At 40.5% G+C, this 14,359-nt stretch overlaps 1 protein-coding gene across 4 annotated transcripts in view; it reads right to left on the bottom strand.

The window, feature by feature from the left end:
- Window positions 1-14,359, bottom strand: part of robo3 (roundabout, axon guidance receptor, homolog 3 (Drosophila)) — a 158,805-nt gene that overhangs the window by 9,549 nt on the left and 134,897 nt on the right. For all 4 annotated transcript variants that reach the window (XM_063485606.1, XM_063485607.1, XM_063485605.1 and 1 more), the window contains exons 10-18: window positions 10,029-10,110; window positions 8,978-9,146; window positions 4,593-4,759; window positions 4,354-4,475; window positions 3,988-4,204; window positions 2,069-2,193; window positions 1,331-1,514; window positions 692-943; window positions 205-244 (exon numbers count right to left, since the gene is read on the bottom strand). In XM_063485606.1, the coding sequence (XP_063341676.1) occupies window positions 205-244; window positions 692-943; window positions 1,331-1,514; window positions 2,069-2,193; window positions 3,988-4,204; window positions 4,354-4,475; window positions 4,593-4,759; window positions 8,978-9,146; window positions 10,029-10,110 (1,358 nt within the window). The remainder of the gene's footprint in view (window positions 1-204; window positions 245-691; window positions 944-1,330; window positions 1,515-2,068; window positions 2,194-3,987; window positions 4,205-4,353; window positions 4,476-4,592; window positions 4,760-8,977; window positions 9,147-10,028; window positions 10,111-14,359) is intronic.

Below are 14,359 nucleotides of genomic sequence, written 5' to 3' on the forward strand. Positions count from 1 at the left end.
TATAACTGTCCAGATGGAATTAAGTGGCAGAGAAAAAGCTGCATGCATGCACTGAGAAATGTAGTGTGAATTTAAAAAGATTCACATAATAAAATATCACAAAGTTCAGAGATATAATTCTAGAAATGTCTGTATGTCTTTGCTTAGCGACCCTATCCTACTAGTTCACACAGAAACAGCACTAGTAGGATATAAACCAGTTACCTTCCATTTAGTCCCGGTCCTTCTCCATGAGGGAAACCGACTGCAAGAGGAAGAGTGTGATGAGAAGAGGAACAGGGACTCACAAACGAATTATTCTGTTGTCCTTCTTACAGTATCCTTCAGTCTATATCCTATTCTAATAATGTAGAGTCAGCTGTTCTCATGTCCACCAAAAAAGCACAAATAAGTGCATCTATGTTTTTATTTTTTGTTTAGACTCAAAATTATGTGAGTTCATACATAAACCTATAGTCATGTATTAAAGCTTATACTATTGCAGTACAGAGAACAAAACCTAAATAGTAGGTATATAAAGATTATTAAGTATTCAAGCCCAAATTTAGCCTAGGGGGGAATTACACTGAAACTATTTGTAAGTTTTTCCTTTTATTTGGCTGTAAATATGCCAATGGCAGCATTCTGGATTCAACTTCCTTCACAAGTATCATCCCAGCTTCAGGTCATCTTCATCATCCTTCATCCTTACCTGCTGGTGTGTAGGCGAAGGAGGCCGTGTAGTGGCTCAGCTCCTTCCTCTTCTTGCGGCGGCAGTAGATCCAGACACTGAAACCCATCAGGATGACCCAGCAGGCTCCTCCAATGCCTGCGATGAACGCCGGCTGCTTGACCACATCTGTAATCTGTTCAGCTAGACTCACGCTGCTCTCCTCACCACCATTGGTCTTGTCACCACTGCCTCCGCTTCCACCTGCTAATGAGGGCTGTTCAGCTGGCAGCTCTACGGGAGAAAAACAAGACAAAAGATTATTGAACCATTTTATTTTTGGCTGGTTTGTTTAGTTTTCATACTCCAAAAAACAGCAATCAGTAAACCGTGTGTGTCTTTAATAAAGTGAAACTAAACTAAACTATTAACCGTGGACATAATTACCTCTTTCCTGAATAAACCTGATGCAGGTGATGATGACATAACCTGAGATGTAACATTAATTAGCATCTTCCAATAACTTCTAATAACAAGTTTTTGGATGTTTTAGGTATGTGATTGCTGGAGCCGCACTATGGACTTCAATATTTTCCTACGTCCTCTGGGATTAGTGTCTACTTATTCATCTACTTTCGCACCTTGGCCCACTTTTTATTCTCATTATTTTTGTGGACTCACTGATGAGGACGGGCACTGGCTGACTGCGAGTGCCAATCCCAGCGCTAGTCACTGCTGCCACCTCCACTTGGTAAAGCACTCCGGGCATCAGGCCCTTCAGCAACGTGGACAACGTGTTTCCATCCACTGTCTTGTTACTGTAGTATCGGGTCTGGTTGTCACCACCAGTGCTCATGCACCAAACCTGTTTGCATACAGAAAAATTTGCCATTAACTTTTTTTTAAATACTTCACATTTTAATTCAAAGATAAACTAGTTAACTACTGTCCTTTTTTGCTTAAAACTACATCAGAGTCAAATATTTTTCCTGTACCACATTCGAGCTTCTATATGTAAAGTTTTCTTTTCCCATTTACCCTGACTGAAGAAAACATCATACTCACAATCCACCAATTACCCGGTGTTTCCTTTATATCTATATCTTATGGGATTAGCAGTGATTTCATAAGAGAACCGTCTTAACATTTGGATCAGTGAGTACACATTTTGTGTGTAAGGCACTACTTAACTGTCAGCTATGATGTTTTCTTGTGTGAAGTGTCTGGGCAGCGAATGGAGAGTGGTTACTACACATTGCAGAGGTGCTCCTGGGCAGTCACAGTGCTGCCCCCACTTATAGCTTTATTTAATTCAATTCAGTTCAATTTTATTTATTTCTATAGCACTAAATCACAGCAGTCACTTCAAGGCACTTTGAGTGTGAGACATGTGACTTGACTAGGCTGAGGTTTGTTTACCCTGTACTCCTGGATGATGCCATTTTGCGTGTCACTGCGTGGCGGCTCCCAGGAGACACTGATGCTGGAGCTGTTGCCGAGCTTCACTGTTGACACTGTAACAGCTCTGGGAGGGGCACTGGGTACTGTGAGAGGTGGGAGGAACATTTATCTCATTTCATCAAGATGAGCAGAGTAGTTGAGCGCAGTAAATTATGAACATACGCCCATATAGATACATATACATATTAGGGCTGGGTATCATCACTGATTTCTAGAATCGATTCGATTCCGATTCACAAGGTCCCAAATCGATTCGATCCACAATTCGATTCAATTCGATTTGAAAGTCAGAAATATTATAATTCACATCATGCAACAGTACATTTTCATATTTTTATATCTATAAAAAGAAAGCTGACACTTGCGAGACTTTATCAAAGGTGTAAGCATCACAGCAGATGCCTTTGTGTCAAAGTAGCTGAGGATAACACACAGAAAAACATGAAGGCGACCTTCCTGGCCTGGGATTTTATAAAAATATTCTGCAGTAGATCAAAAACAAAAGAAAACCATTAATCAACATATGAACACTACCTGATGCTGCTGAAGTGAAGCAGAGCAAAGTTACAGAGGTTTTATTAGAGACACAGCTAAGCGTTTTGCAATTTTGCATAATTTTAAAAAGTTTAAATTTGTTCAGTAGCCTATTGAAAAGCAGAAATGAGGTTTTCTTTTCGGAATTAAGTAAAAGGAAAAAAAACAGCAGCCAACAGCGCTGTAAACAGCTGTAGACTTGTGCGTAATAAGCAAGCGAATAATGCAGAAAACAGATTTTTAGACGGGAAACTGTTCTTGAAGTACAGAGAGAGAGAGAGAGAGAGCTGTGCATGAAATGTGATTTTATCGTGGTGGCAGCAAAACAGCAAAAGTAAGAGGGAATTCATGACCATGTTTATGTGAAGCGTAGTTTGGATCTTCTTTTGCTGCTGGTTCAGTCAAATAGTTTGGAGAGAGATAAAACCTGCAGCTTCAGAATCTAGTGCAAAAAGGGCGGAAACACAAAGCGCGGACCCGCCGAAACATCAGAATCAGTGAGCTGTCGGCTTTCAGCCCCGACCGTGTCCGTGCCATCGGGTGAGAAAGGCGACATCTCACTGATTCTGATCCGTTGGCGGGTCCGTGCTTTGTTTTTATGTCTTTGTGCGGAATCCGTGTACCTGCTCTCATTTACTGTTTTAGCTGTTTGGTGGTTGTTGAAATTTTGTGAGGTTTAACCTGAGATTCTGGCGTTTCGGGCAAAGTAAATTTATACTAAAAAAAATAGATTCAGGATTTTAATGAATCGATATCACGTTATCCAAGCTAGAATCGATTTTAATCGATAAATCGATAATCAAAACCCACCCCTAATACATATGTATATGTATACAAAATAGAGCATATATACAGGACGGAAATACAACCTGCGCTTGAAAAGGAGTGGGAAAAAATAACACTTGTGTGCTCCTAACCCCTTCACATATTTATAGTTCAGTCATTATTAACAAATACATAAAGTAATAAAAGAGAAGAAACATGACTATTTAAGCTAATGATGTTCCTTATTCAGGCAGGTCAATCCATAAGTGCTCATGGCACTTCCTTGTGTTTTACTCTGGAGTTTGGATCAACCAATATAAACCCCTGGCTGCCAAAACTGCAGCACACAAATTTAATGAAAACAGGGATCAGTATAGATGAACTTAAATTCCAGAGGATATAAAATTAACCTCAAAATTAGATAACACAACGGAGATTCATGTGGTGTCATACAGGCTAATGAAAATGCCGTACAGGCCCTGCAGTGTCAAAGAAAACCAAGCCCAGTTTATTAGAAACACTTTTCTTTGAAGATTTCTTGATTACAGACTTGTTTCTTCATTTACCAGACTTATTACCTTCTTCTGGGGTCCGGAGTAGCAACGTTCTGCTATCTTTGCCCTGGAATTCATCAAAGTAGGGACGGATCTTTATTTCGTACTCGGTTCCTTTGAGCAAGCCGGTGAGGACGGTGCTGCGCTCCGAGGGGGAATTGATGTCCTGGAGGAGCCACATTCCCCCGCTGGGCCGGTAGGACAGACGGTAGCCCTGGACGTACTGAGACTGACGGTCGACCTGGAAAAAATTGAGGTCCGCATTGGGGGAAGATGAGTGAAGATGACGGAACAGTGAGATGGAGAGGAAATGGAAGATTATTTTTCTCTCTTTGCTAACCCCAAATGAATACTTGTTCCCCAAATAGCAGGGAAATATGTGCCACTCACGTTCCAGGATACTCTAATGGAAGCTGCTGTTAGCATCACGGGGTCCTGAAGCTGAACAGCTACCTCTCCCAGCTCCCTCTGCACTTGCTTGTGGTCCACTCCCTGACCTGTAGGGCTCACATCTGAGGGAAAACACACACATAGAGTGATGCTGTCAGCGCAATAACACGCAGTCACTGTTTCTAACAACTCCAGGTGTGAGTCTTGCTGTATTTGGTGAAAGGGGGGTGCAGGCTGACCTTGTGTTCTGACGGGCTCAGAGATGGGGCTTGGGTCACTCAGGCCGTAGGTGTTGACAGCACGGACGATGAACAGGTAGACGGTGTTGGGAAGAAGGCCGGTGATGGTGTGTGTCTCCATTTTAACCATGTCAGCTACAGTCTGCCATGTGCTCCCTGCTGATTGGCTGTAAAAGCACAGAAGATGAAAAAAAGTCAGATAAGCAGTGCGATATTTAGTGGCAGTATATTATTATAATCAAGAAAATGTACTCAAACTACCTAGTAGAGATGTGCACGACTAGTTGACTAGATGACTAACTGTTGCTTTTGTTGATGGTTGGTACCAGATGTACTAGTCATTTATTCTTAACATTTTAAATGATGCCCAATGTCGATAAATTGTTGCGTCCCAAATGTTACGCAGCCATCTATGACCAGCTGCCATAGAGCTACAGCCCTGGTATTGTTGTAGAAAACCTCCATAACCCAATTAATCTAGGTCTGATCTTTTTGTTAAGCCTATTATTGTTAGTTATTTTGAAAGCAGAGGAATAAGATCAAGCAGCGGAAATGAGCTTTCTCCGAAGGGTGGATGGGCTCTCCATTAGCGATAAGATGAGGAGCTGAGTCATTTGGGGGGGATGGATGATTTATTGTTTTGTTATTGTTTTAAATTTGAACTTTTATTGAGGTAAAACTTGTTATGAACTGTATAACAATGTGTATCATTCATAATGCATGGCACAGTGCGTCACTCTTTTCAGCTGTGATTGATTAGTTTTTTGGAAGTTAATTTTTCATATTTTAGTAACACTAAAATGTTATATTTAACTTTGTGTTTTTCTTCTTCTTCATTGTCTGCTTGGTGTATAACATGCAATGTTCATAATGCACAAGATGCCACAAAGTTAAGCAGCAAAGTGTGATTAATGATTGAGGAATGTGATTTATGGTTCCATATTTTCCTTATTTAGACACTTTTTGACATTATCCATTAAACCTTTGTCAAATCTAACTTGATATCTGTCTCTTAGTTTGACTACACAGTTACTCTCATGTTTTTCCTCGTTAAGTCGACAAAATTAGTCACTAGGAACATCCCTAATAACTAGTGATTTAATTCAATTTTATTTAGACAGCTCCAAATCACAACAGTCGCCTCAAGGTGCTATATATCGTAAGGTAGACCCTACAATAATACATACAGAGAAAAACCCAACAATCATATGACCCCCTATGAGCAAGCGCTTTGGCGACAGTGGGAAGGAAAAACTCCCTTTTAACAGGAAGAAACCTCCAGCAGAAGCAGGCTCAGGGAGGGGCGGGGCCATCTACTGCGACGGGATAGGGAGAGTCAAGGAAGACAGGACAAAAGACATGCTGTGGAAGAGAGACAGAGACTAATAACAACAATGATTGCATGCGGAGAGGTGTATAAACACATAGTGACTAAAGGAGAAATACGCATCATGGAATCCCCCAGCAGCCTACACCTATTGCAGCATAACTAAGGGAGTATTCAGGGTCACCTGATCCAGCCCTAACTGTATGCTTTAGCAAAAAGGAAAGTGTGGAGCTTAATCTTAAAAGTAGAGATAGTGTCTGTCTCCTGAATCCTCCTATAGTATAATTAGCTTGGATGTGCCTACTGCTCTTTGTCTCTCAGCATGATTACTCCAAAATTTCCAAACTGAATTGAATGAAAGCTCCACCTGAAAAGTGGAGCAGAGAAAATGATGAATCTCATGACACTGATGTGAAGATTCTCGCGAACTTGTGAAATACGTCAGAGACCTTGGCAGATGATACACTCTCTTAGTGCCCGTCCAGTTATCCATGCATTAATGTAAGCAGGGGTTAAAGTGCTAATAATTTTTTTGAAAAGGCTGCAACTAAAGATTATTCTGCAACCTAATTCATCTGATGATTATTTTCTGCTTTGTTGACAATTATCCAGGGAATAAAGACCACCAGGGTCTAACCAAAAGATTAAGAAAACAAAAGTAAATCATTAATAAAATCAATCATCAATTAAAAAGGGATTTTTAACCCACTTGTTCCACTTACTTGCTCACACTGAGTTTGCTCACTTACAAAGAAATGATCAGTCTCTAATTTTTACAGTAGGTTTTTTTTTTCACTAATTAAGAAAATATCAACTAAAGGAAAAACACATTATTCCCATATTTCTCCCACAGTATGAACTGAACTACAACAATAGGTAAAATAAACAACTGCTGTAAACTGATGACTAATATTCGATTTAATTATTGTATTGCATAGCATTTTCCACCATCTTAGACAGTGGCTAACAGTAGCTTAACCTTCATATTATTTTCACTATATGAACAATTTCTATATCTTCTATAACATGCTTTTTAATGTTACCGTGAGTAATTCACATTACTCAGTCATATTGTAAATCTCCTCATAATATGTTTGAAACCAAAACAGCAAAAATGTAGGGCTTATCAACAAGAAGGCAGAGTGACAAGCAGCTTCAAGCTGCTTTGTAATACTGACTTGATGTGCAACCTCATAATTAATCAATGCATGGGAAGCTCTCTGGGCAAGAGCATGATCTATTTTTGGTTTCCTCTAATATTCAATTCAATTTTATTTATATAGCGCCAACTCACAACAACAGTCGCCTCGAGGTGCTGATATTATTTATGAAACAATAGCAGATGTAAGCTGAAGTTTTGCAGCTCACACAACTTTGTGCTTGAGAGATCTTCTCCCAGTGATACTATTTGTTGTCCTGATGAATAATGTAATTGGGATTGCAAGAAGGCACAGCTGCTGACATAAAATGAGGGCATGTTGTTGGCCTTGTGGCACTGCCCCAGACAGATGCATTATTCCACCACCGCCAACCACAATTCCTCCTCCTGCTGCCTTTCTCTGTTCCTCTGTGAATTTACCATCACCTTGGCAGAGAGGCAGTCACAAAGGCCTCCTCAACCATGAACTACCTTTATGCTGAATTCTAACAATTAGACCAACGGGGAAGTGGCTTGAGAATACTGTGTGTTTGTGTGTGTGTGTGTGTGTGTGTATTCATATCTTTGTGGGGACCAAACATTGGAAGTTTACTATACTTGTGGGGACCAACAGCCCTTACAGAGACCAAAATCCCAGTCCTCACAAGTTTGAAGGCATTTTTGAGACTCAAAATGTGGTTTTAGTCTCAGGGTTATGGTTAGGTTTAGGGTTAGGAATTCATTTTTTATGGTTAGGGTTAGGGTAAGCAGCTAGGGAAAGCATTATGTCAATGAGATGTCCCCACAAGGATATGAATACACACACGTGTGTGTGTGTGTGTGTCTGGGAACAACACCCTGAGTACTGGATTTAAGGCAACTTTATGGTGGAAGAGAGTTCACACAGGTGTACAGAAGACAAAATCGATACAGCATCAGCAGGAAAATGGAAAGTGTACCTTTGTGCATTAAATAAACCCTATTACATACCACATATGGCATAAACAGACATACTAGTGCTCCTACAAACAAGCCTTAGGACCTCAGGCAAAGAAATGTTATTGTAAACATCCCAGTGGTCCCCTCCAGCTGCTTTAGAGAAAATCCGTTTGCTTTATTCTGAAATTTTCAGGCGTTGCCATGGGACACAGTGGTCATCTGGATCTGATTAAGCGCTGCCGGTGTCCCCATCTTTATCAAATTGGAAGGACATATTTCATTCGCCTATCTTCATCTAGAGGCTTCCTTCCGAACCACCCGTCCTGTTTAGCTAAATCTATTCTGGGTCTAATTAATCCAAGGCTGACCTCTGCTCAGGTGAAGATACCTGTAGGGTTCTGTGGAGGTCCACTCAGATTTAGATAAGCCACAAGAGAAAAGACAATATTATTTTAGGTTGTTAATCAAGGTGGTTTTTAGCGACTTATCAGCAACTTGTCATCAAATTAATAATATTATTATTTCCAGATTATTACTCAGTTTAAGTTGGAGTCACATTAAAGAAACTGTGGCTAGTATTTAGTATTTCTTGGTTCCAAAAGGAGCACGGCTTCTGCAGAAAAAACCCTAAAACTGTTAAATAAAGAAGACAAATGTAAATGGACTTGTACTTATATAGCACTTTTCTACTCTAACTGAGCACTCAAAGCATTTTTTAATTTCAAACTTCATTCACACAAACACAATGATAAAAACGCTCTTTTCTGAAATTCACACACCCACTGATTGATGCATCGGGGCCTACTTGAGATTTAGTATCTTGCACAAGTATACTTCGCTATACAGAGCCAGGTATCAAACCACCAACCTTCTGATTGGTAGATAACCCACTCTACATCCTGACACGCAACCACAGGTGAGAAGTGCAAAAAGTATAAGAGAAATGAAGAGCTCTGGATTAACATAGCAATGTCAACTTACCTGAAGGCCTCGATGATGTAGGAGGTGACAGCAGCTCCTCCCTCATGGGCATTGGGTTGCCAGGTCAGAGAGACACTGTTCTTGGACACATCCGTGACTATGGGCTTATGTGGCGGGCCCGGTAGCTGGAAGGGCTCAGTGGCCTGAGCTACCGACACGTCTGCACTCTCTGAATGGAAAGGGAAGCAAACAGGAAGAAGGAGGAGTAGCAGGAAAGGTGGAAGAGAATAGTGCACATTTAATTATAACAGCCGGCTTTAGTGCTACTGTTTCATTACGTCCTCTCTGTAGTCCCGCTAATGTTGACTGAGCATTAGCATCCTCATCGCCGCAGGTGGAGCTCCTCACTTCTAACAGACTTTGTGATTTTGCTGTTAGACCCGAGCCAACTGTTCTGACACTAATAGTCAAATAACAGACTTAGGTGTTATCAGAGTAGCTTGTTAAGTCGTTAAAGGCTTCATTTAATGTCATATAAACAAATCTTTTACTGCTTGAAATATTGTATGTGCCAATGCCTGCTCCACTGCAGAGAAAGTAAAAAAGGGCAGAGCCACACAAAGCACTTAAATAAATGGGGTGTTTTAAGACAGATGATATCTCACATTTGCACCCCAAATTTGGTCATCAGCATATTCTCACCTTTGCTTTACCTCTCTTGCCCTTTCTCATCACCCCAGGATTCACATGCATACAATTACTGACATTTAGATTTGCAGTTGGCTCAGGAACAGCAGGGGCTAAGTGCTTTAATTAGACCCAGCTACTTGTTTCATTTAAGCAATTACACAGACATGAGGAACACTACCTACACTCTGGCTTTTTACAGTGAAGTCACACATCCTACACTCAGTCACAGCTGATGAATTTTAAGTTACCCACATTTAATAAGGAGACATTTAACAAGTGACAATCAGCATTACTATTTTTAAACAGCACTGCATATACATAGACATTTTCTTTCTCGTCACATGGAGCATCTCTGTGTTATATGCAGCCACTTCATAGAGCTTCCATTTGCATGTATTTAAATCACACAGAGACAATTTACCTTTGACTGTGAGCACTCCACTCCAACTCGTCTCTCCGCTGGAGCTGCTAGCCAGGCAGGTGTAAACCCCAGAGTCCGTTTCCTGGCAACAGTAAAACGTGTATCATTAGTTTATTGTGCATGCATGTGAGAGTGTGATACTGTGGTAATGCACCCATTACCAGTGATTGAGACTAAATGTCATATCTCTCCAACCAGATTGTTTGCACAGAGAGTGCTGAGCAGTTGGAAGTTGGTGTGGATGCAAAGCTTTTGGAGCATGGAGAATTTATTAACGCAAAGCCAACCAGGTAACTATACCTTCAATGAACTTTCACAGTACAGAAAAATGTGCTTATTACTGTCAACTTGTAGCATCATGCAGCTCCCATTTGTGGATATATGTCTAAGAAAGATGCACCTTCTTTTAGCTTTGTGTATATACATGCCTAAAGACCTTTTGAAAAGTAGAATATAGAAAATTGCTACCTTCATCAATCTGCCGTACAGGTGGCTTTCTCTCATTCAGACCTGGGCCACTTAGTGCCACTCTTGTTTTTATTCAGGTACCAAGAGGAACATTGGAAACCTTTCGCCCCATGTTGCTGACTCATTGTGCTTGGACAAGCTGTTGTGGTGTGCCAACATAAAAGGAGATATGAAATATACTTAAATAAACTTATCTGAAGGCACTGTTTTCAAATTCCTGGCTCTCCGCCCTTATATTACTATAAGGATAAACTAGTTTAGTTCAACATTAGTTTATATTAGTGTTGCCACAGAACAATCTGTCATCAAAGACCTAAGAAATACTAAAGTGTGATTCATCCACTATTAAGAACAACTATAAAAAGCATCTAAGTCTGTTTTCAGCTACAGTCTCATTCTGGCAGAGACAGCCTGGAGGCTAGCTTTTCCCATGTGTTGTCTGTTACACTGGCTGATGATACCCAAGGCCAAGGCTGCCATTCTAGCAGACGTGCCACAGCACGTTTCCAATGAAAGCCATATTAAACTACCCAGAGCAGATGAAGAGGGCAGCAAGTGAGACACAGTAAAAGCGCAGACAAATAAATGAAGTTTCAAAATAAAAGACAGCTTCTGCCCTTTGACCAACATTCATACTAGTGATGTGTTGAAAATGCAACACGATTGTTACTGTAAGTGAGACAGCCGTTGCAACTTTTCCAAAATAAAGAGTACTGAGTGAGTCATAACTAGGGATGGGTATCGAAAACCGGTTCTTGTTGAGAACCGGTTCCCACTGTTTCAATTCCTTGGAATTGTTTGCCATTTTTGCAAACGATTCCCTTATCGATTCCAGTCGCCCCGAATGACGTCACCACGTTGCGGAGCGTCATTTACCTGGCAGGAAACATGGCGGCTCAAACGCTAAAAAGTTTGGTTATACTTTACGAGAACGGAAGACAACAGGGCAACTTGCAATACTTGCAAAGTAGATATTTCATTTAAGGGAGGAAACACTACGAATATGCAAAAGCATTTGCTCACAAAACACGCGATAACCTTAAATGAATGTTGTGTTTTTAATTCCGCTCCGGACTCGTGAATCTCAACCCAGCAGCAGCGGTAACGTTTGCACGTCCTCTCCCGTTAATGCAGCAGGTAAATAATCAACTAACAGTGCATATTATGTTAGCGAGATCTGCCTTATTACAAAACCTGCCATTACTGTGCGCTGCATTTAGGTGACCATGATGAGAGAGACAGACAGAGTCTGGCTGGCGCTCGCTGGCAGTTGTCGCTGCAGTCTACCGTTAGCGTCTCCTTTCAGGCCAGGATAGACGAATGTCACCGAGCAGTGACTAAGTTTGTGGTAAAAGGCTTGCACCTATTTGCCACAGCAGATGCCCCCGATTTTCGGTAAGTGAATGTGTTTAATTGTAGGCAGGGACATTACTGGATATTCTTGTGTAATTGCTACAGAATAATTTATGTTATACTTTGTTATTGCTACAGAAGAATATTTATTTTATTATTTTACATTTACAATTTTTTTTCCCCGGGGACCCTGTGACACACCATTGAAGAGCCATAGGCTGTGGATCTCTTAAGATCTCACTGTTGGGTTTGTAAGGCCATGCTACTCCTAAATTTCTAACTTGTTCAAAGAGAAGATATAAAACAAAGTTCTAAGCTAATCGACCTTAGTGTTCTCCTTTTTTTTAAAAAAAGAATTGATAAGAGAATCGATAAAGAATCGAATCGTTAAACAGAATCGAAAATGGAATCGGAATCGTGAAAATCTTATCAATACCCATCCCTAGTCATAACACCAACACATTCATATGTCATGAGATTCTTGGAAGGACGCTCATGTCTGAATGCTGGGATTCTTTTAATGACATCTACTTCTGACAGCAGCACAGAGTCACTGGTGTGTTGATTGATGGAACAACTCACAGATGAAGTTTAAAGGCACATGGGCCACATGGTAATTCAGATGGAGTTCATTAGTATTGTTTAGACCTATAGTGATCCTACAAGCTTTATCATCTACAGTTCAGTACCTTAAAAAAAATCAAATTTCTGTTAAGACACTTGAAATAATATTTACAATGTGTTTATCTTGTTCTGCTTTTATTCATCATAACAGTATATTAAAAATCTGTTTCTCCCAGGAATCACTTACACATGAGAATCTCCATTCTGATTAGGCTACCTCAACATAACATCTGTTTTAATTAACTTCTACTTCAGAGATGTTGTCAAATGCAGTTATTTTATTTTCCTCCATAAATGATAGAATCTCAGTGGACCTATCTGAAGTCAAAGCTAAAGTCAAGCTGGTGGCTTTTATGTTTCTCATCTAAGGAGGGGAGTTAAAGCAAAGGATCAAAGGACAGAATTTTAATGACCAGCTAGAGGTCTAGAAATGTCTGAGGCACCAGTCTTTCTACTCAACAGCTACTTAGCATTCTGGACAAGCTATGAGCAGATGTAATTAAGAAGTGTGTGATAAATGTGCCTGTGTGTGCGAGTGTGTGTATAGCTGAATACTATTAAGTTTTTGGAAAAGCAAGCCAAAAGCTAGGTGGGCTGTGAAATTGCTTACAAGAAGGAGCTGCTAGGGGGTCTTTCACTGTGACACTAAAGGTAGCAGCAGTTTGCAAGAGCAGTGCCTCTAAACGTGTTTTTTAATAACTTTAGCTTCATCGCTTCAGGTTGACCACTTATTCATTTCATTCATTCTGTTGAAAATCAACTCATCTTCAGTGTTAGTGTTAAACAGTGCTAAAACATGAAGAAAGGGGTGGGAACATTTACTGTGTGTGAGCCATAACATACTGAGATGTGTACTTAAGTAAACGGAGCACCTACCACTTGGCTAATCAAATAGCATACATGCTGGTAAATAACACAAAGTCCTTCTAGATCAGAGGAATCTACATCACCAGATGTCTTAAATTTCCTATTAGCTCTGACACCAGGATAGGTCTGTAGCACACTACTGATGTGAAGTGATTGGTGTAAGTAATAATATAGCTAATAATATAGCACTAGCAACTATTAAACCTATATAAAAAAAAAGAAGCATAAAAGCATGTTTCTCCGACTCTGTTTTCATCATAAAACCTACGACACAGAGCAAACACACAGCTCCAAAAATGACATGACATCTTTGTCTTGTTGATGTTGTTGTAGTTGTTACTGTGCCAAATTCCAGCTGGCTATTACGTCATGTTAGCGCTCTTGGTGAAGAAAGAGTGCTTATAATGTCAGGGGTTCTTGGGCTGCACCTCAGAAGCCAATTACCCTCTGCTCCCTTGAACTCCTTGGCGATTGTTACTGTATTGATGGGAAAGAGGTAATACGTGCTTTTATGTGAGAAAATATGTCAAACAAACTAACTGCATTAACACAGATTTAAAACTCCATGTGCCACAGCTCAGTTTGCAATAAATGATGAAGACAAAAGACTGTGGTTAATATAAGTTACGCCTACGAGGCCTCCTGGCTCTATACATAATTATTTCCAGCTCTGTGTGTGTGTGTCTGTGGTTGCAGTTAGTTTTTCAGCTGCTTGCTGCGAGATGTTTCAGTAGTTCATCAATTTACATGGCAATTGATAAATCCACTGCAAACACAATCAGCCTTCCCTTACTCACTTATTCTGCCAACTCAGCCCATTTTACTTGCAATGAAAACCTTATACATTATGCAGAGGATGTGGACAGCAGAACCTCTCACACCTAATGCCTCGCTGATCACTGTGCACACGCTCAGTCCCTCTCCCCTCCTGCTCAGGGTGACTCTTCTCTCCTCTTTCTAGAGGCCCTGACCTTGAGTTGACCTGTAGGCCGGCTGGTGCGTCTGTCTGAGGGGAAAAA

Source organism: Pelmatolapia mariae, linkage group LG10_11 (genome assembly GCF_036321145.2).
Source record: "Pelmatolapia mariae isolate MD_Pm_ZW linkage group LG10_11, Pm_UMD_F_2, whole genome shotgun sequence".
Taxonomy (NCBI): domain Eukaryota; kingdom Metazoa; phylum Chordata; class Actinopteri; order Cichliformes; family Cichlidae; genus Pelmatolapia; species Pelmatolapia mariae.